This window comes from Centroberyx gerrardi, chromosome 17 (genome assembly GCF_048128805.1).
Source record: "Centroberyx gerrardi isolate f3 chromosome 17, fCenGer3.hap1.cur.20231027, whole genome shotgun sequence".
Lineage (NCBI taxonomy): Eukaryota > Metazoa > Chordata > Actinopteri > Beryciformes > Berycidae > Centroberyx > Centroberyx gerrardi.
The window spans coordinates 23,158,511-23,182,323 of record NC_136013.1 but is presented as its reverse complement, the minus strand read 5'-3'; the positions used below and the strand labels follow the sequence as shown (position 1 = coordinate 23,182,323).

The 23,813-nt window shown below is 40.3% G+C and overlaps 1 protein-coding gene across 1 annotated transcript in view; it reads right to left on the bottom strand.

Moving 5' to 3' along the window:
- Window positions 1–23,813, bottom strand: part of adck1 (aarF domain containing kinase 1) — a 119,618-nt gene that overhangs the window by 18,256 nt on the left and 77,549 nt on the right. The window contains exons 8-9 of the mRNA XM_071914338.2: window positions 12,221–12,370; window positions 5,544–5,741 (exon numbers count right to left, since the gene is read on the bottom strand). Coding sequence (XP_071770439.2) covers window positions 5,544–5,741; window positions 12,221–12,370 — 348 coding nt within the window. The remainder of the gene's footprint in view (window positions 1–5,543; window positions 5,742–12,220; window positions 12,371–23,813) is intronic.

Below are 23,813 nucleotides of genomic sequence, written 5' to 3'. Positions count from 1 at the left end.
TTTATAAAAATCCCCCATCAGATTATTATTACACTGTTGCGTATCATCACTTTCAGGAGTTATTTTGGTGAGGTAATTTACCTTTTTGTTGTATCTACTTTCCCTCGGCCTGCCTTGTCTGGCATGGGCCTGACTGGATCCAGCTTGGCTTTATGTGTCGGCCCTTATTTAAAACATGTGTCTTGTGGCTGCATTACATTCTGGCACTATTGACCTTATTCACATGGCGGCCATTTTGAACACATTTTGAACAGGGTGTGAAACTCTACCTGAACAGTCCAGTCGCTCTGTGCTGCTGTGAACCAAGATACATCATACAAACATTTATCATTTCACTGATTCACATTGAAAAACAGATTTGAAACAAATGGATATGAAGAATCCAGAGGGATATGTTTACATTTGAATATATTTGGTCCATTATCGTAGCTACCAGAGTCTAGCTAGATAGCTTAAGCTAGCTAATAGCTTACTAACTTCCTTGCTAAATTCAAAGTCATTGGATTGTTGTTCTTGAGATTGCTAGCTAATTTGGTAACTGTTCATCAGTATTGTCCTCACTTATGTGTTTAAATAAGCAAGTAACTTTTATATATATGCCGATTTTACAGGTAGTTTCCCACCCCAAGTGTTAAAAATGGCTGCCGTGTGAATAAGGTCAATTGAGGCTACTGCGGGTGGAGAAATTGGTCTCTCTGAGAAGCCCTCGCTCCTTGATCTGAGCACCAAAACCTGATGTTTAGCGCTGATGTTTTAGATCATCGAAAAATTTTCTGCCATCAAACTCCATTGTAGCTGCGCTGGAAATATCTCAACGTGACATCACAGCATCTACACTTGGCCAGTTATCCACTGGAATAAGAAAAATACACCACCAAATCACAAAATGGGCCCAGGAATGCAAGTCACGTTGCCAATAGCCATTTTGTGTTAAAATGTTTGAGGGGGGATTTTTCCTTTAACCTGCTGAAATTGTCAGCAGTATATGTTTATATATATGTTTATTGTTGTTTTATTTTATTTTTTCTACTATTTTTATTGCTTATTTTGTGCTTATATTCTATTTGTCTTTTTCCCCACTGAATCCTATTACTTTTGGTGCTGCAACGACCTCATTTCCCCACAGGGATCAATAAAGTTTCATCTAATCTTGTCTGAACTTTATTAGATCCTATACAGTGGATAGCAACAGGAAAGATGAGTTATCATGAGTAGGTATAAGCCTTAGCTCGCTGAACCAAGATATCCACACATTGACCCATTTTATACACAATAAGTCCTCTGTTTCTATTCAATATCTAAATGACTTTCCTATACAAACTAAAGCCTAATTAACTTTACTCACAATGACCTTTTGTAGACGATTTGCCAAACCATTGACTGCTTCTATTTTTGACTAATTACTTTGTTTTTAATGTTTACAAGACAAACATTCATTAAAAGATAAATATTCCTGCGTGTGAATGTGAAATAGAGGCTGCAAAAAGCCAATGCTCTAAAAGCACTCCACATTTTGTGTGTGCATGTGATTGCACTATCACTAATGGAATGCATCATAATTGTTAGAGGTAGGACTTAAAAATTAGCCGTGCACAGGAGAGCGGAGAAGAGAGGAACAAAGATGAGAAGAGAACAGAGGAAGAGACAAGAGAGGAGAAAAGAGCGGAGTCGTCAGAAGAGGCGGCAAAGACAGAAAAAAGCAGATGAGTGGTTGTGGCGAGAGAAATGTGTGTCTAATAATGTCTTCTTAACTCCAGAGTGCTGCACAATCAACTAGTGTACTGATGTAGAAGGCACTAGAGTGCTGTCTGCCCTAATGGGCTGTGTGTGTGTGTGTGTGTCTGTGTGTGCGCGTGTGTGTGCGCAGTGAACAGGGAATATAAATTACAAAGGCAGACGGACTGGACTGACGGAAAGAGTGCTTTCATCTCAGAGAAGGGGAGAGAGAAAGAGAGAGGATGAAGATCAGACATTACACACACACACCTATGTTCATGCATACATAAAAACACACTAGCGTAAGTCTTAGTCATGAAAATGTAATTTCTGTTGTGTTTCTATCAACTGAGAAATACAGATTTGCATTGACACTGGGAGGAAAAAACACTTTCTTGCTTAAAAGGCAATTCAACCAACTTTGACATATGGGTTTTATGTCATCATTACTTTAGTAAGTGGTAATAACATCCCTTTTCCTCGTTGATATATTTTGTGACCATTTTTTGGTGATTTGTCAATGCTGCAAGCCTCCGGTGAATCTGAAAATATACCTTACAAGTCTGTTTTGCTACTCTCTATCTGGTTGATATAACACAATAGTGATTTAACCTATACTCAGTTCATGAAAGTTTCTACATTTGCTGTTCTAAACACTCAGTGTCTGGTAGGTCTTTCCTGGGAAAAATCCTTTGCCGCAAAGGAAGTGATGCGTTTTACATTTCCGGTGTGTTGGAATAAACAGAAGAAGAACTGGCTAGTTAGCATGAGCAGTGATAGCCACCATGGCTGAACAGACAAAGAAAAGAGAAACTGAAACTGCATCAACAGAAAATCCAAGGAAAAAGACGTCACAATACTGGACACGTATGATTGCCAAGTGATCTCTGGGAAGTGCAGTGCAGAAACACCACAGTTTAGCACCAAAGATACAGAAAACCCCCCCCAAAAAAACAAGTACAAATGCTGTGCACCTAGCTAGGTGTGCAGCATCAACTGCTGCTGTAACTTACTACAGTCCTGGAATAATCAGGATAGCCACATACTGTATTTTACCCAATGTATTAAGTAAGAAGAATAGATAAACTCTATTATATTGCTAAGCTCTGGCATGTTAGCTGTTTTTCAGTATTATAACATAATAGCCGGTGATTGAACTGGCGATTTATTTATTTATTTTTTTTGTCATTAGCCACTGCAGTTGCAAAGCTTACACACGTTAGCAAGACTGGGCAAGGAAAATATAGGAGATAATCAGGTAAATATGGTACAATTGGACCAACAGTGCAAACATTTGGCTACAAAACACTTGGATTCTGTTGCACAAGCTGTTTGGAGAAATTTGGAGCTGTAAAAAGATGGCCAGTTAATTTCAATAGTTTGGAAGAGGCTGAGATGAAACTACACGGCTAACTCATTGTGTGTTTGGTGGTACTATGAACTACAATGGAGTTTGTTCCAACATGGGGTGAGTTGAAACTAATTGAATTTTCATTTTGGGGTGAACTATTCCTTTAAGCTGTTAACAGTTCACAAACTTTGAGCCATGTTTCCTTAGAGGCTGTATTATGGCATGGTGGAACAACTTCACAGACTAACATAACGCCTTGGCAGTGTTGATGCTAACCAATTTCAATCTTAGTTATTTTTTTCCATGGCACATGTCTTCATCAGGAGCCAAATTCAGGTCAATCTATCAGTCAGTAAAATGGCACTTCCTCACCATACTGAGTGGTGCTCGCTCGCCCAGTATTAGGTGCAGCTCTGAATTAATCTGCCACGAGGACATAGCGGAGGCATGTATCCCTCCACTACGGTCTCCTCTATTAATAAAAATGCTATTTGGCGAAATTATGTTCTAAAAAATATGACCAAACGTCAGTTGAAAATCACAGTAGCGGGATCAGTTGTTGAAACTGTTCACAAGTGTGTTAAATGTCAGTTTTCAGGCTATTTTTTTGCCTCATTCAAATGAATGGGAAGTAAAAATCTGAACACTACAAACTCTTCCAGCTGCATCCAGTGTTGGTGATTAGATTATATTATGGCTTTCATGGTGGTCAAGTGCCAAATAACCCCCATGTTAAAACTAAGTGGAGTATCTCTTTAAGGGTTAACACTGATGCTAAAAAGGTATCTGTGTTGGTTTCATTGGATCTGAGGGCGGCATTCAACACAGTTGATCACAGTATTTTTATAGACAGGCTTGAGAGCTGCGTTGGCATGTCTGGCTCAGTTTTCAGCTGGTTTCAGTTGTATATGCAGGGCCCGCATTTCATTGTCTCTGCGTGGGGTCCCACAGGGGTCAATTATTGGGCCTCTTCTGTTTCATCTTTTCTAGTTTCTGGTCTTTGAATAAAGTTGTGGGTTCGAATCCCACCAGGTTTGATACTTTAGTTGGTGGTTTCCCTATGATTCCAGACATTTCAGACACATTGTAGTGCCAACAAAGGCAAGGGGGAGTGAAGGGAGAGAAGGTGTGAGAGTATGTGTTTGTTAGATTACAGCTTATTTCTTGCTTATGAGTCTACAAAGCTCTTGAATTAGCTAACAGGTTCAAGCACATTGAACATTCAACTATTTTCTGAGGCATATTGTCAATACTTTTTTTTGGTATTTCTGACTGTCTGGATACCTGGTTATGTCATTTCACTTTCAGGAATAGCAAAAAAAAGCCACAGCTAGTTATTCACGGACTGGACCCTGCCAAATTCTTTCTTGTAATGCCTAACATGTGTGAGGGGGTGGCACGTTCCCCATCGGCGCACTGTTGCAGACTGTTGTGTGGTGCTACTGCCAGCTACAAAATGTTGCATAACAGAGGTATAAATAAACTCTCTCTCTAGCACAGATGGCATCATGGAACCCCTGCAGGTAGAGGGTTGTATACACATACATGTACAAATACAAACACACACACACACACAAACTGAAACATGTATGCTGGTTGAGCACAAATATATACACTTAATGAAACATCGCTGTTGTCACCTTGTAACTCCAATTTAGGTGAATTTAATGATTTTACTTTAATTGAAGGATGACATGGTCCTCTATTGGCTGAGAAAATGTTCTGACCCTTCAGCTTGTGAAACCATTCCAAAACCTTTTTCAAAACTGCATGGTGGTCTGCCTGTTGTAAATGCTGAAAACTTCACACTTTTGATAAGATTAATTTGATTGAGCCCTCTGGGTAAATTGGATTGTGGGTCTTGTATTTGAGACACAAGGTTTTCAACTGAAAGCAGTGATATGTCTGTGATTGTGTGTATTTGCGCCTTCAATGACATGACTATTGGAAATATTTGTCTATTATTTGTAGTGTGTTGCTGTGTGTGTCTATATGTGTCTATATATGTGCCTCCAAACATGCAAGGTACCCTTCATGTGTATGTCTGCCCGCCAATGTTACCATCCATGTTTGTTAGGTGTATATGTAAATATATGTGTGTGTGTGTGTGTGTGTGTGTGTGATCTTGTATTTCTGTAATTGTGAAAGCCAGTTTGAGTTTTAGACATTCAAAATGACAACATGTTGGCAAAGTGATGTCATTTTGTCTGGTCATCTTTTCTACAATGGGCTAGTTTAGGATTGGGATTAGATTTAGGTTTAGGTTTGTTAAGATTAGAGTTAGGATTAGGTTTAGGTTAGGATAGGCATGTAGTGGTGGGGGTTAGGGCTAGGGTTTAGGTTTAGGGTTTAGGGAATGAGTGTAGTCAATGGAATGTCCTCATAAGTATAGAAGTGTGTGTGTGCTTGTGTGTGTGTGTGTGTGTGTGTGTGTGTGTGTGTGTGTGTGAGTGTGAGTGAGAGTGTGTGTGTCTACCTCAGAGTTTGTGACGGGCGTAGAGCTGATGCCTGCATTGACAGCGGTCCAGGATCGGGCGGTGAGGACGCAGGCGAACAGCGGGTAGAGATCTCCGGCTCCCAACCTCCGGCTGTATCGCTCCACCCCAGACATGTCACCTCCGATCAGAGCCTGCCACAACCGACAGTAGTTCAACCTGAAGTCTGGCTGCAGAACCTGGAGAGGAGAGGAGAGGAGAGCAGGAGAGAAGAGGGGAGGAGGAGAGAAGAGGGGAGGAGAGTGTAGTAGTATAGGGTTGAGCAGAGTGGAGTAGAGTAGGGTAGAAAAGGACAGAAAAGAGTAGAGTAGAATAGAGAGAGAACCAAATTAAGTGTATGGCCTTTAGAGTGAGTGGCACCTTTAATAGAATGAACCAGATTAGAAGATCATGATTAATAAAATGGGTGAGAGTGAGGTATGGACAGCACACGTGGATATTAAAACCAAGACAAAAAAAAAAGATTTTTATGAATGACCACGAGGCCACCTCCTCCCCCCCGATAATCTGAGCTGAGGAAAATGGGAATAGTCAGAGTGCATCTTTACCCTCACGCAGCCAAGATTTTGTCATAAGAAAATCGAATATGAAAAATCTGGCAGATAAAAGACTTGTTGGATAAGGACCTAACATTTAACAAACCAAATTTAATAGATTTATTTACAGGGGATGCGTGCAGGGCAGGCTTTTGCTGAATAGTGATCAGATCATTAGTGATAAGACCTGGGATGTGGTAGGAAATGGGCTGGTCTATAGGTCCATGTGAGGGGCAGGTAAAGAACAGTCATTTCCTACTTTACCATTATATCAAGCACTAATGCATGCTGCAATGTCTTTTGAAAGTAACAAAGCCCTCGTCCTTTTAGCAGAGAAAGCAAATCAAAGCTGTTGACATAGTCCAGTCTGATAGCTGTACAATAGTTGAGGAGCCAGCCAGGAGCGGAGGGATGAGAGAGTCCAGTAGGAGTGAGATGAGATTGACAAAGTCCTGTTTTTCTTTGACGGATGGAATCCGTTCAATATGGAAAACGATGGTGTCCAGATTGGGACGTTTGTCCAGGACGGTCATGAGTCTCCACTGGAGATCTAAAACTCAGGCACCAGGGAAGCAGAGGGTCTTTGAAAGGCCGGTTGCCCAGGCAAGGACAACATCCCTCACCACAGAGCTGCAGATAATACCTATAATGAAGTGGTGATTGAGTCCATGCCGAGGGAGAGTGATGTGGGGGACAGGGGCAGCAGGGAAAGGAGCAAGAAGCATGGTGAACAGAGGGCCTGTTTCCCTGGAGCAGCTGCCCGATGGTGGTCCACTTCACCACAAGCATGTCTCAAAGGACTGTAGAGAGAAGGGCGTAAGGAGAGGTTTGATTGATTCCTCCTGCGGTTATTCTGGCCCTGGCCGTCGGGTTGTCTCAGTGGACCATGGGTAACCAGAGAAGGCTTGTCCTCGTCAAGGCGTTCAAGGACCAGAAAGCAGTGGTGGAGAGCGTGGTGAGGTCGGGGACAGCATGCTGGTGGGTAACTCCCCTTGCCTTGCCCTTGACCACCATCTCTGACCATGGGGAGCCAGGCTGGGGGGTTGGAAAGCTGGCAGGGGGAGCGCGATTCAAGGGGATTGTGGTGTCGGCTTCTTGTTCTCGTTCTCTTTGGCCATTTGCCTCTTCAGGGCACGTAAGGGTAAGGGCAGAGACCTTCCTGGCCAGGTACCGGCCGTCTGAGCAGCAATCCGTTGCGGAACTGGCAATCAGGGTGATGGAGTTCATTACACAGTTGGCAGGATACCAGCCAGATATACTTATATTCGTTGCTCTAGTGGGCAAGGGTCGGCAAAGCCAAAAGTGGTTACAATGCAATCCACCGCAGTAGGCCGTGAAAATCGTACAATAAAATCCAGCAACAAGATATGTGGTCCACGTATGACGCGCTGCAAGTCAAGACATATAAAAGTGAAGTAACAGTAGGATAAAAAGCAATGAACAGAAAACAGTAAAATAGTACAGTGAATTTAGGATCCAGCTGAAACCACAAACTTTGTGGTGCGCTGCAGAAATTATGTCAGGATGAACGAATGCCACTCAGGGAATACATTTGATAAGGTTGGAACAAAGAAGAAAAACAGAGAGTGCTACAAAAATGGTACACAGGGTCAAGAAACTTCCAAACTCCCAAATGTGCTTTTTGGTTTGGGGTCTGCAACTGAATGAAACAAAAGTCCAAGGCAGTCAGAGTTTTGTAAGGCTTTTTAAATTTAATTTTAAAAAAAAGAGTGCCTTAGACTTTTGTTTCGTACATTTGACAAGGTGTTTAGCTTTCTATAATGCTATACATCACATTTTATATACATATATATGGCCTCCTGTGCACACCATGTACACTGCTGTACTTGCTTACTTGCTTTTTAATTTTTCATATACATGTTTTTATATTTTGTTTATACATTCTTATATTTGTCTTATTTGTTTACATTTACCTATGCATATATTTCAAATATATTTGTTTATGTTTATGAATACATATATACTCATATTTAGCATAAGTCAGATTTAGTAATCCATATTTAAGTAAGCAATTGAGAGTAACATCTGTAACTAACAACTGTAAGTAAATCTATAAATGTTTACATAACCCCACAATTGTTTATACTCTATTTACTTTATCATTATATTCGTTGACTATTTTGATTGCTTATTTTTATATTCGATTTGTACGCTTATATTCTCTTTTTCTCTGAATCCTATTACTTCTGCTGCTGTAACAAACTAATTTCCCCACAGAGATCAATAAGTTTCATATATGAAACCCTTCATCTGTGTATTCTGTGTGTGTGTCTATGTAATTATATGTTCACTATGCATGCATGGACACTTCGGTCTACCTCAAATCTCGCTGTCTCCCTCTTAGCACCTCTTAGTAAAAACACAACCAATCCCCCAGCTAAGAGCCCTCCACCATTTGCATACCCACACTGCACTGCAGCACTTTACCCAACGCACTGAGGCCTAATTGATATTGCGCCATCGTAAAGCATGCTATATGGTACGCAGTGTGTAGTAACCAACTGGAAATGACACTGGAAATGACTGTGTGTGTGTGTGTGTGTGTGTGTTTGGGGAGTGGATTAATATTCTACTCCAAAGTGACGGTTGAAATCAGAAGTCATTATGGATAAATTGGTGCCATTATGGTCCGGAGTGGGAGGAGAGGAATTAGTGTGTGTGTGTGTGTCTATATCTGTCTCTCAGACATGGGAGTTGTATATTTATGACCAAAGTCTCTTCATGAATCCTCTTACAAGCCCAAGCATCAACTGGAGAGGGCTTTGACTGAAACAAGGGGATTTCTGTCGGGCCAGGGGGTGTTTGCAAGAAAGCGCAGATGTGTGTGTGTGTGAGAGTGTAAGTGTGTTTACACTCCATGAGCATGTACTGGTGTGGGTTACATGTAGATGGAGAGAAGAATAGTGATAGCAGAGTGAGAATATTTCCAGTCATGAAAAACCTAGAGTCGCACCCATTATTCAAAACACGTCTTGTAGCTGCATTGCATTCTGGTCTACTGAGGCTACTATGATTGTATCTCTGCCTCTTCTACAATGGTTTTCTCCCTGTGTGATTGTTGAACACCAGTGCAAAATGGTGAGTATAGAAAGAAGACTGTTGCTCTTCAATTCTAATGGACTGACACCAAAGCCTGACATTTACCAGTGATGTTTTGGATAGCTGAAAAATTTCATCAAACTCCATTGCAGCGGCGCTGGAAATATCTCAATGTGACATTATGTTGTCTACATCTTGCCCTGGAAGAAGAGTGTTACTCAGAAGTTTTTGGTCCTATGGAGAAAGTTCAGGCAGCGATACCTGTACTGTCGGTTAACACTGCTGAAGCAGATAGCAGCTGTACACATAGTGGGACAATGAATCATGAAGTCACAGATACACCTCAAAAATACACACAAAGCACACACACACAGATAAATGAAATCTTACACATACGATAAAGATCAATAGAGTAATGCAATAATGGGAAAAGCAGACAAGATAAAATAAACGTTATGGTAAAGTCTGCCTTTGGAATTACAAACACACACATCTCAAAAAAGGAAGGGTGTGTGTGTCTATGAATATTTATAAACAGTGGTGCTAATGCTATATGTACCTACAGTATGAATGGTTTCTGACAGTAGTTACAAAAGCCATGATGAATCATAACACAGACTTTGACACTCTCCTTACTATAGCTCTGTTTTCATCCAACTGTCAAGCAAATTTTGTGCATATTTTTGAAATGTCGCAAAAAATAGATGTGTTTCCGTCAGCTGGGTTGAAGAGAATAAATTCACCAGAAAAAAGTCTTTAAAGAATTGATTGGTATTGATTAGTATTGGGCAAGTTGTTATTTATAGTGCTAATGCTGGACATATTGTATGGTTTCATCCAAAGACCTAAACAAAGAAATGCACTTTGCAAAATTCTAACATGCTGGTGGGTAACTCCCCTTGCCTTGCCCTTGACCACCATCTCTGACCATGGGGAGCCAGGCTGGGGGGTTGGAAAGCTGGCAGGGGGAGCGCGATTCAAGGGGATTGTGGTGTCGGCTTCTTGTTCTCGTTCTCTTTGGCCATTTGCCTCTTCAGGGCACGTAAGGGTAAGGGCAGAGACCTTCCTGGCCAGGTACCGGCCGTCTGAGCAGCAATCCGTTGCAGAACTGGCAATCAGGGTGATGGAGTTCATTACACAGTTGGCAGGATACCAGCCAGATATACTTATATTCGTTGCTCTAGTGGGCAAGGGTCGGCAAAGCCAAAAGTGGTTACAATGCAATCCACCGCAGTAGGCCGTGAAAATCGTACAATAAAATCCAGCAACAAGATATGTGGTCCACGTATGACGCGCTGCAAGTCAAGACATATAAAAGTGAAGTAACAGTAGGATAAAAAGCAATGAACAGAAAACAGTAAAATAGTACAGTGAATTTAGGATCCAGCTGAAACCACAAACTTTGTGGTGCGCTGCAGAAATTATGTCAGGATGAACGAATGCCACTCGTCTCAGGGAATACATTTGATAAGGTTGGAACAAAGAAGAAAAACAGAGAGTGCTACAAAAATGGTACACAGGGTCAAGAAACTTCCAAAAAATTTGCTCTTTGGTTTGGGGTCTGCAACTGAATGAAACAAACAGAGTTTTGAAAGGCTTTTTAAATTTTTCAAAGATGAGTGCCTTGGACTTTTGTTTCATACATTTGATAAGGTGTTTAGCTTTCTATAATGCCATACATCACCACATTTTATATACATATATATGGCCTCCTGTGGACTTGCACACCATGTACACTGCTGTACTTGCTCTTCAGGTTCATTCAGGTTTTTTTTTCATTTTTCATATACATGTTTTTATATTATATAACACTGTTTATACATTCTTATATTTGTCTTATTTGTTTACATTTATCTATGCATATATTTCAAATATATTTGTTTATGTTTATGAATACATACTGTATGTATATACTCATATTTATCATATGTAAGATTTAGTAATCCATATTTAAGTAAGCAATTGAGACTGTTAGTAACATCTGTAAGTAAATCTATAAATGTTTACATAACCCCACAATTGTTTATATTCTACTTTTTTTTTTTTTTACTCTTTTTCTCTGAATCCTATTACTTCTGCTGCTGTAACAAACTAATTTCCCCACAGAGATCAATAAGTTTCATATATGAAACCCTTCATCTGTGTATTCTGTGTGTGTGTCTATGTAATTATATGTTCACTATGCATGCATGGACACTTCGGTCTACCTCAAATCTCGCTGTCTCCCTCTTAGCACCTCTTAGTAAAAACACAACCAATCCCCCAGCTAAGAGCCCTCCACCATTTGCATACCCACACTGCACTGCAGCACTTTACCCAACGCACTGAGGCCTAATTGATATTGCACCATCGTAAAGCATGCTATATGGTACGCAGTGTGTAGTAACCAACTGGAAATGACACTGGAAATTATTGTGTGCGTGTGTGTGTGTGTGTGTGTGTGTGTGTGTGTGTGTGTGTGTGTGTGTGTGCGTGTGTGTGTGGGGAGTGGATTAATATTCTACTCCAAAGTGATGGTTGAAATCAGAAGTCATTATGGATAAATTGGTGCCATTATGGTCCGGAGTGGGAGGAGAGGAATTAGTGTGTGTGTGTGTCTATATCTGTCTCTCAGACATGGGAGTTGTATATTTATGACCAAAGTCTCTTCATGAATCCTCTTACAAGCCCAAGCATCAACTGGAGAGGGCTTTGACTGAAACAAGGGGATTTCTGTCGGGCCAGGGGGTGTTTGCAAGAAAGCGCAGATGTGTGTGTGTGTGAGAGTGTAAGTGTGTTTACACTCCATGAGCATGTACTGGTGTGTGTGCATGTGTAGAACATTAAAGTACATGAAAGTACAAGACATCCTTCCAAAACACACTCTTCCTTAAGGAACAACATCAAATCAGTTGTTTATCAAAAAGCTTTTAGCCCGCTGCTGCACTAATAAAAGTGTGTGTCTGCATGTGTAAGTGTGTGTGCGGCGTCTGTTTTTCCTCAGCCGGCAGCATGAAAAATGGACTACAATATTAGAACAAATTATATTTTCTTTTTGACCAGCGGCCCGGCGATTTCCCGACCTGATAAAGGCCGTGATCGAGGAGGACAATCTCCGTCTTCTTGCTTTGGGGACACTTGCGAACCAACACGTTGCCTGGGTGGGGGTCGCAGTGCACGAAGCCGTGGACGAAGATCATTTCGCTGTACATCTTGCCCAGGTTCTCCGAGATCTGTTGGGGACGACATGGAGGAAAGAGATGTGAACAAGGCAGAAATCCAACTGGGTATCTGGAAAATGGCGTTCCGAGGACATATAGAGGACAATATAGCTCAAAATGTGGTTAGAATGCCTAACCTCAATCGTAGAGACCTACTGTATATATTGGTGTGCCAATTTATCAGGTCGATACTCTTTTATTAAAAATCCCATATCAGCCAGTCTGTGTTGTCCACCTGATATGATGGAGGTTCCTTCCTGACCACAGCTATACTGTCATTTTTCTTATTTCATATTCTGATCAGAGAAATCAATTCAATACTTTACTGACATTTCAACAGAGTTGATTGGAAATTAGTGCAGTGTAGCTCAGGGTACAATACAGTCAAAAGGATAAAAAATGTTAAAAGAAAAGGACTCAATAAAAAATAGTATGTTAAAAAGATAAAACGAGTGAGATAGGATGTATAAAGTGTAATATAATTAATAAAAAGTACAAGACAAAAGGATAAAGTAGGTTCCAAGTAGGTTCCATCGGATACTCTTACACTGTTGTGTATCATCAATCTGTGATGTTCAATGCATTCCAGGAGTTATTTTTTGAAGAAACGTAATGTACTGTTTGTGTATACGCACGTTCCCTCAACCTAACTCATCTACTTCTTCTTCAGTTAGTGATTTCCTACATTTCCCAAAATGTCTTGTCTGCCCCCCAGACAACGGGTGTGAACTTGTTGCTTTCAGCTGTGGGTTACATGTAGGTGGAGAGAAGAATAGTGATAGCAGAGCGAGAATATTTCCAGTCAAGAAAAACCGAGAGTCGCACCCAAACACATCTTGTAGCTGCATTGCATTCTGGTCTATTGAGGCTACTGTGATTGTATCTCTGCCTCTTCTACAATGGTTTTCTCCCTGTGTGATTGTTGAACACCAGTGCAAAATGGTGAGTATAGAATGAAGACTCTTGCTCTTCAATTCTAATGGACTGACACCAAAGCCTGACATTTACCAGTGATACAACTCCATTGTAGCGGCGCTGGAAATATCTCAACGTGACATTATGTTGTCCACATCTGGCCAGTTATCCGCAGAAATAAGAACAAAATTTACCATATATATATATACACCAATATAGGTATCAGTATCGACCTTCAAAAGCTAATACTGGTCGAATCCTACTCAATGGTTTTTCTGTAAAGTTGCCCTGGAAGAAGAGTGTTACTCAGAAGTTTTTGGTCCTATGGAGAAAGTTCAGGCAGCGATACCTGTACTGTCGGTTAACACTGCTGAAGCAGATAGCAGCTATACACATAGTGGGACAATGAATCAATGAAGTCACAGATACACCTCAAAAATACACACAAAGCACACACACACACACAGATAACTGAAATCTTACACATACGATAAAGATCAATAGAGTAATGCAATAATGGGAAAAGCAGACAAGATAAAAGAAACATTATGGTAACGTCTGCCTTTGGAATTACAAACACACACATCTCAAAAAAGGAACGGTGTATGTGTGTGTCTGAATATTTATAAACAGTGGTGCTAATGCTATATGTACCTACAGTATGAATGGTTTCTGACAGTAGTTACAAAAGCCATGATGAATCATAACACAGACTTTGACACTCTCCTTACTATAGCTCTGTTTTCATCCAACTGTCAAGCAAATTTTGAGCATATTTTTGAAATGTCGCAAAAAATAGATGTTTCCGTCAGCTGGGTTGAAGAGAATAAATCCGCCAGAAAAAAGTCTTTAAAGAATTGATTGGTATTGATTAGTATTGGGCAAGTTGTTATTTATAGTGCTAATGAATATTTGTATTGCTAGATATGATTTTGTCCAGAATCCCATGACTATCTGTATTGTAGGTAGAGAGATAACAGTGAAACTATGATCCAAACAGTCATTCTTCTACATTCTCTAATTGTGTTAACTTCTTGTAAATTAAATAATGGTGAAGTTTAATAATTCATCAGTTTGCTGGGGACCCCCTGGAACCCCCTCAAGGATCCCTGGTGGTCCCCAGACCCCAGGTTGACAACCATTGTTCCAATGTACCAACTAATGGCCATGGTGGAGATGTATACATGGGAGAAACAGCACTATGACATTTCTGGAGGTTGTGGTGGACAGATACTTTACAGACATTTCAGGGAATTTCAAAACATCCACAGCCACTTTTGAACTGCTGTACAATGACTTAAACCAATCGTGCCAAGCCTGCTTCATTATTTCACAACTGCGTTTCCATCATAGTTTATTGCTTCATTTCTTTTCCGCTTCAAGAAACCCAAACATTTCTTTTGCAATATTGAGGAAATTTTCATCAAAATTTTCCATGTCCTTAAACTTTTCTGATAATTCAATACATCAACCCGCCATGATTTGTTAAGGGACATGAAGTCGAACTGTGCTTAGTAAAACATATAGGATGTATGTTGCACTACTAACCCTATGCTGGATTAATCTAAGAGTGGACATGCAGCACAGAGAAACCTGTCATTACACAGTGGAAAAAATAAGACCTCTACTAACTGGATTTAAGACATTTTAATACTTATTAAAGCCTTAAATTTAAATAATTTGTTTTAACACTTTTTGACTTTTATGGACCCATAGATACCCTGTTATAGACTGCAGAAACTGCACAATTCTGTTCAGTCTCTGTGGTAATAGGTAGGCAGATTGTATGCTGTAGGCAATGCTTTTTATGTCCTTAAAGTAATATCTGAACCTTATGTAAATGATAATTTAATTTGCTGGATTCAACTAAAGCATTTAAATTGTGCAGATGTGATTCATGGTTAGTCAGAGTGCTGATGCTGGTGGGGGCCCCTGGAGGAGAATATGGGGCCTTGAATGTCACACACAAACACACACACACACGCACACAGACATCAACACATTTGAAATCAAAAAGGCAACTACTTCCGCTGACGCTAACTCTGAGTCAGAGACAAGTCATGCAGTCGTTGTCATAAAACAGAATAGAGTGGGGGAGGGGAGAGGGTGGCAGTTTGTCTCCAAATGTATTTATTCCTCCTTCTGAATCAATGGATTGTGAATGGAGAGAAAAAACACTATGGTTTTTGTTCAAAGCTATCCGTGAGGCTTTCTTTGTTGCTCGTCTGTTGTAGATACTCCTGAGTGGTTCCCGCTCCTGGCCGATGATCTCGCTGCAGATTGTTATGAGCTTGTTTAAGAGGTTAGGGTTCACGTCGCTCGTCGCTCCAAATTATGCTGTGGTTTTGAGAGGAAGGACAGGTTCCACAAACCATCTGCATCAGCTTCAGAATGCCTGAAGAACAGATGGTTGCACATGGAGTTCCTCATCCTCCCGAGGAAGAGGAGACATCGCTGACACTTGGCGAGGATCAGCTCATTATTGGTCCTAAAGGTGAGCTTGTGATCCATGGTGGTACCCAAGATACTTATACTCTGCTTTGGTAAAAGTAAAAGTAAAAGTTTTGACATAAAAAGACGAGAAAACAAAAAATGTGTGCACTTTTTCACATTTGATATAGAGAATTAGCTTACAAGGCAAAAAAGATATTCTTCATTTCATTGTGACTTTAAGGTAAGGAGTTTAGTAGTGACTGTATGGGGCGCAAGTGAACACATTTTCATTTAACCAGCAAAAGTCAAGCTCTTATTGAAATACAAGCTGCTTGGTGGATCACTTGTGCCGTATGTAACTGTGGACCCTAACATCACAGAACAGGCTTTCTCTTGCATGGACTATATCCGGAGAACAATAAAGTATAAAAATTATTATCCAGGCCCAAAGGTGGACTCAGGACAGGGGGGTTAGAGGGAGGAGGCCACAGGGATGGAGGGAGAGGGAGAGAGACAGAGTTGCAAGAGTAAATATTTGTAATTAATTAAAGGGCATGTCATTGATTTCCAAAATGAGTTTACAGAGCTGATAAGATTAACTCTCTCCCTATGTCATACTTCTCTCTTTCTGGTCTTTTGAAGGCCAATATTTTTGGACTGAAGCTGCCAATAGCAATATATTGTGCTGATATTGAATAGATTTAAAATTTGACCATTTCTATACCAAACAATATAAGTATTTTATTCTTGTCAGGGTGGAAACGCCTCTGAAACAACATGTAGACAATGGCAGACTAAAAACAAAAACATTTGCATGCATACTACAAAGAAAGTGTGGAAAAAAGTACTTAAAACGAAGCACAGAGCATGCTTGCAAGTGGACAATGATATGCGCATGGCATTAACAAATCTGAAACCAAGAATTGACAAACTGTATAAAAGCCACCAGGACCAACCCTCCCATTAGAGAGGGGATTCTCCACAGAACCTGGCTGCTAACCCATCTAAAAGAAGGTCATTAGTACTGTATGGCTTTCAGTGGAGAATTTCAGCATCACATGGTCTAAATGCTATTTAGGAGAGTCCACACATCCCTCTTCAATCCAAAAATATCAGCCTTCAAAAACCGATATCAGTATAACCCTACCTTAGCGAACTGACACACCTGGGAGTGATCAAGGAATTGATTAAATTAAACAGAAAGGTCGGAACCATCCTACAAATCTGGACAACAACAAGGGGTTGACTATTTGCAATAGGTAACAGGTTTTTACTGAAGTAATCGCACACACGACAACCCATTGGTTTGTAAAGCATGGTACATCTTCAAACAAATAATACTCATGGCACAAATAAATCATGGAAAGCGTTTCAACCAAGCGGCCAAAACCACGGGTGAATTTTGAAGCCAATAAGGAAGTGTCGGTAAGCGGCAATTCGTCCGCTAGATGTTGGCTCCAAAAAGACTCAAACCTGGCTCAACTCCATGCAAGTCAAAGGGACCACAACCCAACTTCTCGCTCAAAATATAAAGTCAATACATTTTTTGACAAGAGGTTATGGTCTCAGCAGCTAATTTCACTTCTTCTAATGTGTGTCCATATTGCGAATTTCAAAATAATTACGTCATTAACGGGATGTAACGGATATAAAACGGGGTTGTTTTCCTAGTGATTGACAGGTCGCCTATCCAGTGCCAATTACGGGCCAATAACAGGCGCCGCTGCGGCTCTGCGGACAACCCTCGGCTCCTTCAGAAACCTATGGGTGACATCACACTCACTATGTCCATCTTTTTGTACAGTCTACGGTTTCAACCACAGAGGATCATCTTCAGGCTGTGCAGAGTGAATAAGATCCACCTAAGATAAAGCAAAGGGTCTGCACCAATTATCCAATCTTATCCAAATAAGTTGGCCTGGCAATTTGGAACTGGTTTGTCTGGGTGTCGGACTGTCTGTTGTACAAGGACCTGCACGGTTGGCACTGCTGTGATACAAGACGCCTGTGGAAAGTCAGCCTCAGAATCACAATGTCATTCATCACACACACACACACACACACACACACACACACACACGCACACACCAATTTAGCGAGGATGCGGACAGCCAACAAATTATCTCAAAGAGGAGCGGGCAGACACTAATGGCCATTAATTAGAGCTTCTCAGTTTGTCACTGGAGAGAAAGTGTGTGTTTGTGTGTGTCCACCTCACACACACGCACACACAGGTAATCATGATTTGACTGCTGGGTCGCAGACAGAGGAAGGAGGTGAAATGTACTGCTACTAACTTCCCCATTTGACCTGCAATATCCTGTTTTCTTTGGCTCGGCAAAATGTCCACGTCATTTCAGTTTTTTCCATTTTCCTGTTCTCATACACTTCTTTTCAGCTTCACTATGTCCCAACTTACCCACCGTTTTTAGTTTCTTTTTACCTGGACTCGACTCTGTCCAAATTGTCAATCAAGATGTGCCGTATTTTTTCTTTACATGTCTGTCCTTATGAGCCGTTCTGCCAGTCTATTGAAGAGATTCAATAGAGTTGCTGAATTGAAATACTGTGTACCTTGTATGTGGTGAAAATCTGAGTATGTCCACAGAGAGCAGAGGGGACACAAGAGCTAACAGCCGTGGGCAAACGTGGGTAGAAGCACAAACATTTTTAATTTTAGTTTGTCACGTTGCCAAAGACACTTTGCAGAAACACAAAATCGAAAGATCAAAACTAAAGCAAACAAAAAAGATAGATCCATGCTTGTTAAACGCTTCCAATATTTTGTGCCAAATATATATGACTTGAGGAGAGCTTGAGTTAATTTCCCAGACTCTTTGACAGACTCAAAATGTGAGAAAAACTCTCCAGTTTCCAGTCCTCTACTTCATACCCCAAGCTTTCCTTATCATTCCAGGGCTTTGAACCTGCAACCAGTCAATCAGTTAAAATTCCTATTGCTAGCATTCCTGACTGGAACCAACGGGAACCACTAGTTGCAAGCTACTGATGATTCCCATTGGTTTCAATGAGGAATATTAATAATGCCAGCAAGCCTTTCTTAGGCTGACTAGCAAAAAAACATACAGATCCCATTATATGACAAGTGTCTGGTGCCTAAAATCCAGGTTAACGTATCCCTTGAAGGGTGAGAACCAAAATGCTCCTCTCCTTCCTGTTTAAAAGACTGAACCTTTGCTACACTCCAATTCTCTCCTGCTACTATTATTATGTATTATCTCTAATGACAAGCTGGCTTCTGCTCCATATGGCAGACTCCCAGTGTTGATGTTGATGCTATGTATTTGTGGCTGGCAGCATGCATTACAGCTTTACCAGTATTTATGTGATGGGGGGGAAAGGTACAATAGCACAGCTGTCAGCAACATGACGTGTGAGTGTGAGAGAGAGAGAGAGAGAGAGAGAGAGAGAGAGAGAGAGAGAGACATTGATGCCCTTGATGGTCACTGCAGCATGGATTTTGGCATTGTGGCTCTGCCAGCATGGAATCAAAATGCCTCAAGTAGACTTCCCGTAGTTTAGGGAAAACGATGAGGGAGATTGGGAAGATTCATCAGACTGTTAAAAACAAACTCACGCTGAATGTGTTATAACTCCAATTCTTGTTTGATGAGATGGTCCTGTTTACTGTCCCTCTTTCTGGTATTTGATAGGTTTCAGTATCCAAAGGCTTGCCTTCCATTACTTCTATGCCTTACTTCTGTTTCAACAATGGTAGTAGCCGAACACAGAAGCAAGCATGTGACTGGAAGGTTTGCCAGTTCAAATCCATGCGCTGTCTGGGAATGTCCGAGAATATCTTGGCAGGGAAAAATAAATAAGGAACTGTCCCCACATCCTTAATAACTTGATAGCGTAACTGCCACATTAGCCCTGAGCAACGCACTTGATGAAATGCATGTGTATCCCTATGTCAACCTACAACTACTCTGTCAGGCTATTGCTGTAAATATGGATGGATGTATTCTACTGTACATTCCAGGTTAACAATTCTCTTTCTTGTTGTGGTTAGAAAAATCCCTTCCGTTCTCACACTTGTGATAGTGTCTCTTTATTAGGATTATTAGAAATTCAGCCACCAAATACATGTAGGAAAGTTGGACCACATAGAAAGCTAGTCATTTTCTGATTTCTGCATCAGCGCTATGGATGTGCAACCAACTTTTCTACATTTTTCAGTGTTTTGTACGTTGCCGTGTTTTGAAAGCTGATATTTTTGGGTTGAACTTGCTGAGAACCCATACTTTGTGCCAATATTCAGTATCTTATTGGCAGGGTGGAAAAGACCCTGGGACCATGGGACACTTAAAATTTCCATTCAAACTCCCCATTTTAAAAATAATTATATTGATGCAGACATTCAGGCATTGGTGTGAGTCTAGTCGGGTGGATACATTTACCTTAAACTCCGACGACCCAGGTTCAGTTCCCAACTCAAGTATTTTACTGTAAGTGAAGTTTTAATTTTTAGCAAGTCTTATTTAACTATCAAAACCTAAGCCTAACTTTTAGATTTAAGAAGATATACAAAGAAAGAATACTTGGAACATACAAACTTAAAGATTAATATTTATTTTACGTAATATTGTTATTATTGTTTTTGCTATTATGTTTTTAAATCGTTATTAATAAGGAGTAGATGTCTTGATGTGGGGTAAAAGGTGTATGAGGTGTAATATGTTCGACAAATACATGTACAAGATTTTTTTGTTTGTGTATATATGAGCATTAGGTTTCTGTAGATACATTTGCCATTTATTGGTATAAATGGCAGGCTAATTGAGTGTGTACATGTATATAACTGACTGAGTTGAATATGTGTTTAAAATGTATATGTACATACTTTGTTACTTTGAGTTGGTTGATCATGGTACACTGCCATAAACAAAATAAAAAAATTGCAATTAACCAATCAAACAGTAACCAAAGTTAATTTTAATTTTTTCATTTATCTCGTTCAGACGAGTTACTAAGTTGTCTGGATGAGTTACTAAAATAAATAAATAAATAAATAAATAAAAAGTTGATGGAAATTGAAGGCCTATAGTTCCATATTCGGACCTGTAGGATATAGGCATACAGAAAGACACCATTCTCTACTTAGGCCATTTTATTTTGAAAGAAAAAAATAATAATAGTAGTAATAATAAGTTTAGTTAAACCCTAACCTTCTGTCTCTTACCCGTCTCAACCCAAAGTGTCTTACCTCCCGGTGCAGTAGGCCTCGGTTTAGCAGCTATTCACCGTGAGTCTAATCCTGTCTGCTGCATGACGCCGTTGTTCTCCCTTGGTCTTCTGTTGAGTCCATAGTTCAATCTTCTTTAGTTTAACCAAAGTTAACTTACTTGCCTAAATATAACCGTTAGCTAACCTTTTCAAGAGACTAACAGGTGAACAGTAATTCAACAGTAATTCGCAGAGCATGTTGTCTTTCTTTCCCGCCCCCCATTCCGCCCTTTCTCCTCCCTCTCCTTAGGACGAATGAGTCTTACCTGTCTATTTATCTATCTTTTCCAATCCCTCCTCCTGTGATCGTCTGAAGTGTCGTCCTACCCTGTCCACCCCATTCCTCTCTCTGCCTCTATCCATCTCTCTCTCTCTTCATGTCTACCTCTATCCATCCCTCCGTCCATATCTTTCCTCAAGCAGTGTACAGTGAATGATGTGTGTCAGAGCTGTGTGTGTATGTGTGTGTGTGTCCCTCTGGGGACAGATGCCACTGTCATTCCCACAGGAGTCATCAGCCACCCTACCTGTACCAAGGCACAGGAGAGGAGACAGAGGCAAGGCTGGACCTTACATTGTGTGTGTGTGTGTGTGTGTGTGTGTGTGTGTGTATGAAAAAGTGTATTCACACTGTCATCACCAAATTTCCTCCCGGGATCATTAAAGTCTCATCTAATCTAATCTATTGGCTTGATATGCTCAAGTGATAAAGTGGTATTGGGCATCTTTTACATTTTTTTTCTGGAAATTGTTCACAGATACTTACACAAGAAATACGGGATTATCAGAGTTTTAGGGATTTGGGCTTTTTGGAAAAATTGGAAATATTTTACGATATCTCTAGACAAAGTGCAAGTAAATGAGAACAGTGTTAAAACAGTTTTGCAGGTATATCACTTGTAAGCCTATTTAAAACGAGCATTAATTAACCTATTTATGTTGTTCGGGTCTATGTTTGCTCCAAGCATCTCGCTAGCCAGCCATAGCAATACCTTATCCACACTAAGCCGGGTAAATTTGAAAACGCATCTTCATTTCTCCATTTTGGCCTTCCATCCACACTAAAACGGCGTTTTCGACCACCGAAAATGGTGGATAATTTGAAAATGGCGGTTTGGTGTTGTAGTGTTTTGCTGACGTGGGATTGGCATGTAATCTCAGGGGGAAGTCAAACAGTTTATATTCTCTATGGCTTTGGCGGTCTTGTAGTAGTATTTGGACATCTTGTTGGTGCTTAAGGCTCTGCTACTGCAGCCATGACAACACTTCCGTAAACAGTGGTAACGACATAAACGTCATGGGTCAGCACATGCCCAATAGGGTAGATTTCACTGTTTCCCTATCTTTTTTGCGTATCAGTGTGGATGGGAAACTTTTAGAAAACGGCCTGGAAACGCTAGTGTGGACGGAAACGCAAACGACACGAAAACACCATTTTCAATTTTGAGCAACACTTAAAACAAATCTGTTGGATTAGCAAGGGTAAAAATAACAAATTACAACTACTCTTGTTACTGTGAGTATTTTTTATGTACTTTTACATTTTTTGGCATTTTTGGAACTTCATAATTTTACTTTTACTTAAGTATGTTTGACATAAGTATTTTACTTCGCTACATGTTAAATCACATCCATTATAGAGTAAACAATCAGAAAATGGTCAATGGTTGAATTTTTACATCAAACCTGCACAAGCGTGTAGAGGAAATGTTAAGTAAGTTAGCTAAATTTAACATTAAATGCTCAAATTTATCCATGGTATTAGCTTAGTTAACATCCATCCAGCTACGGTATTATTGGTTTGCGTTTTCATGGTTGTTGTTAGATTCCTAGCCTTGCAAGCCAGTTGAATAGCCACTAGCCAAACAAACATCAATGTAATCATGTTACTGAATAGTGGGGATGGGCATTTTGAGTTTTTTTTAAACCACAAATCATATAGTGACATGGATTTCAAAATGATCAAAATAGTCTAGAACATGTATAATATTACACAGTGTTTCCACAGCATTCATTCAGCAGCCGCTCCTGTGAGATTTCACAATTTCATAAAATGTCAATCACACAAGCAGAGTTGTTTTAGGCTACTTCTATTCGGCACGTAACTGAGGCTGTGCACCTCCGTGGTGGTTAAAATGCATGCATTCATTATGGGTCCTCAAGGAAAGTGCCTGAACATCGCGCCACTTGTTCGTAGGGCTGTGCTGATGATCGTAAAATCGGGTGGTCGCTATTTTATGAAATAAGGATGATTATTTTCAGATTCCATAAACTCTCATAGTTTCGGTTTATTTTTTTGTTTTCTCTTAAATAATAAACCCAAATAAATAAACCCCAGTGTATACCTCTCTTCCAAATTGTTTCACTACTTTAACAAGTTGTTAATTCAAACACTGCGCTGCTGTGAGAGATGAAACGTTAACATAGTGCATGTTTGCCGACACCAAATAGCCTATCTTTTCTGTGACCTTATAACTGCAGTTGGCCTAATGATCAAAGAAAATGGATCTAGTTGCAAAACCCCACATGACTTCGCTCATCTGGGTACATTTTGGATTCCAGCCAAATGATAGAGGGGAACCCAAAAATTTAGAAGAGGCAATTTGCCGCATTTGTCGTACAAAGGTTGCAATCAAAGGCGCGAACACGAATTTAAGGAACCACCTAAGAAATAACCACCTGAACCAATTCGTGTAACTGGGGATAACCACTGCCACAAAAGCATCCACCAGTTCGGCAGGTGTTGCTCGGCAGCTGGATGTTGCAGCAGCTTTTGGCCGTGTCACCAAATATAGCCAAGACAGCAAAAAGTGGCAAACACTAATGGATAGTGTGATGAGCTATGTAGCGATGGAAATGC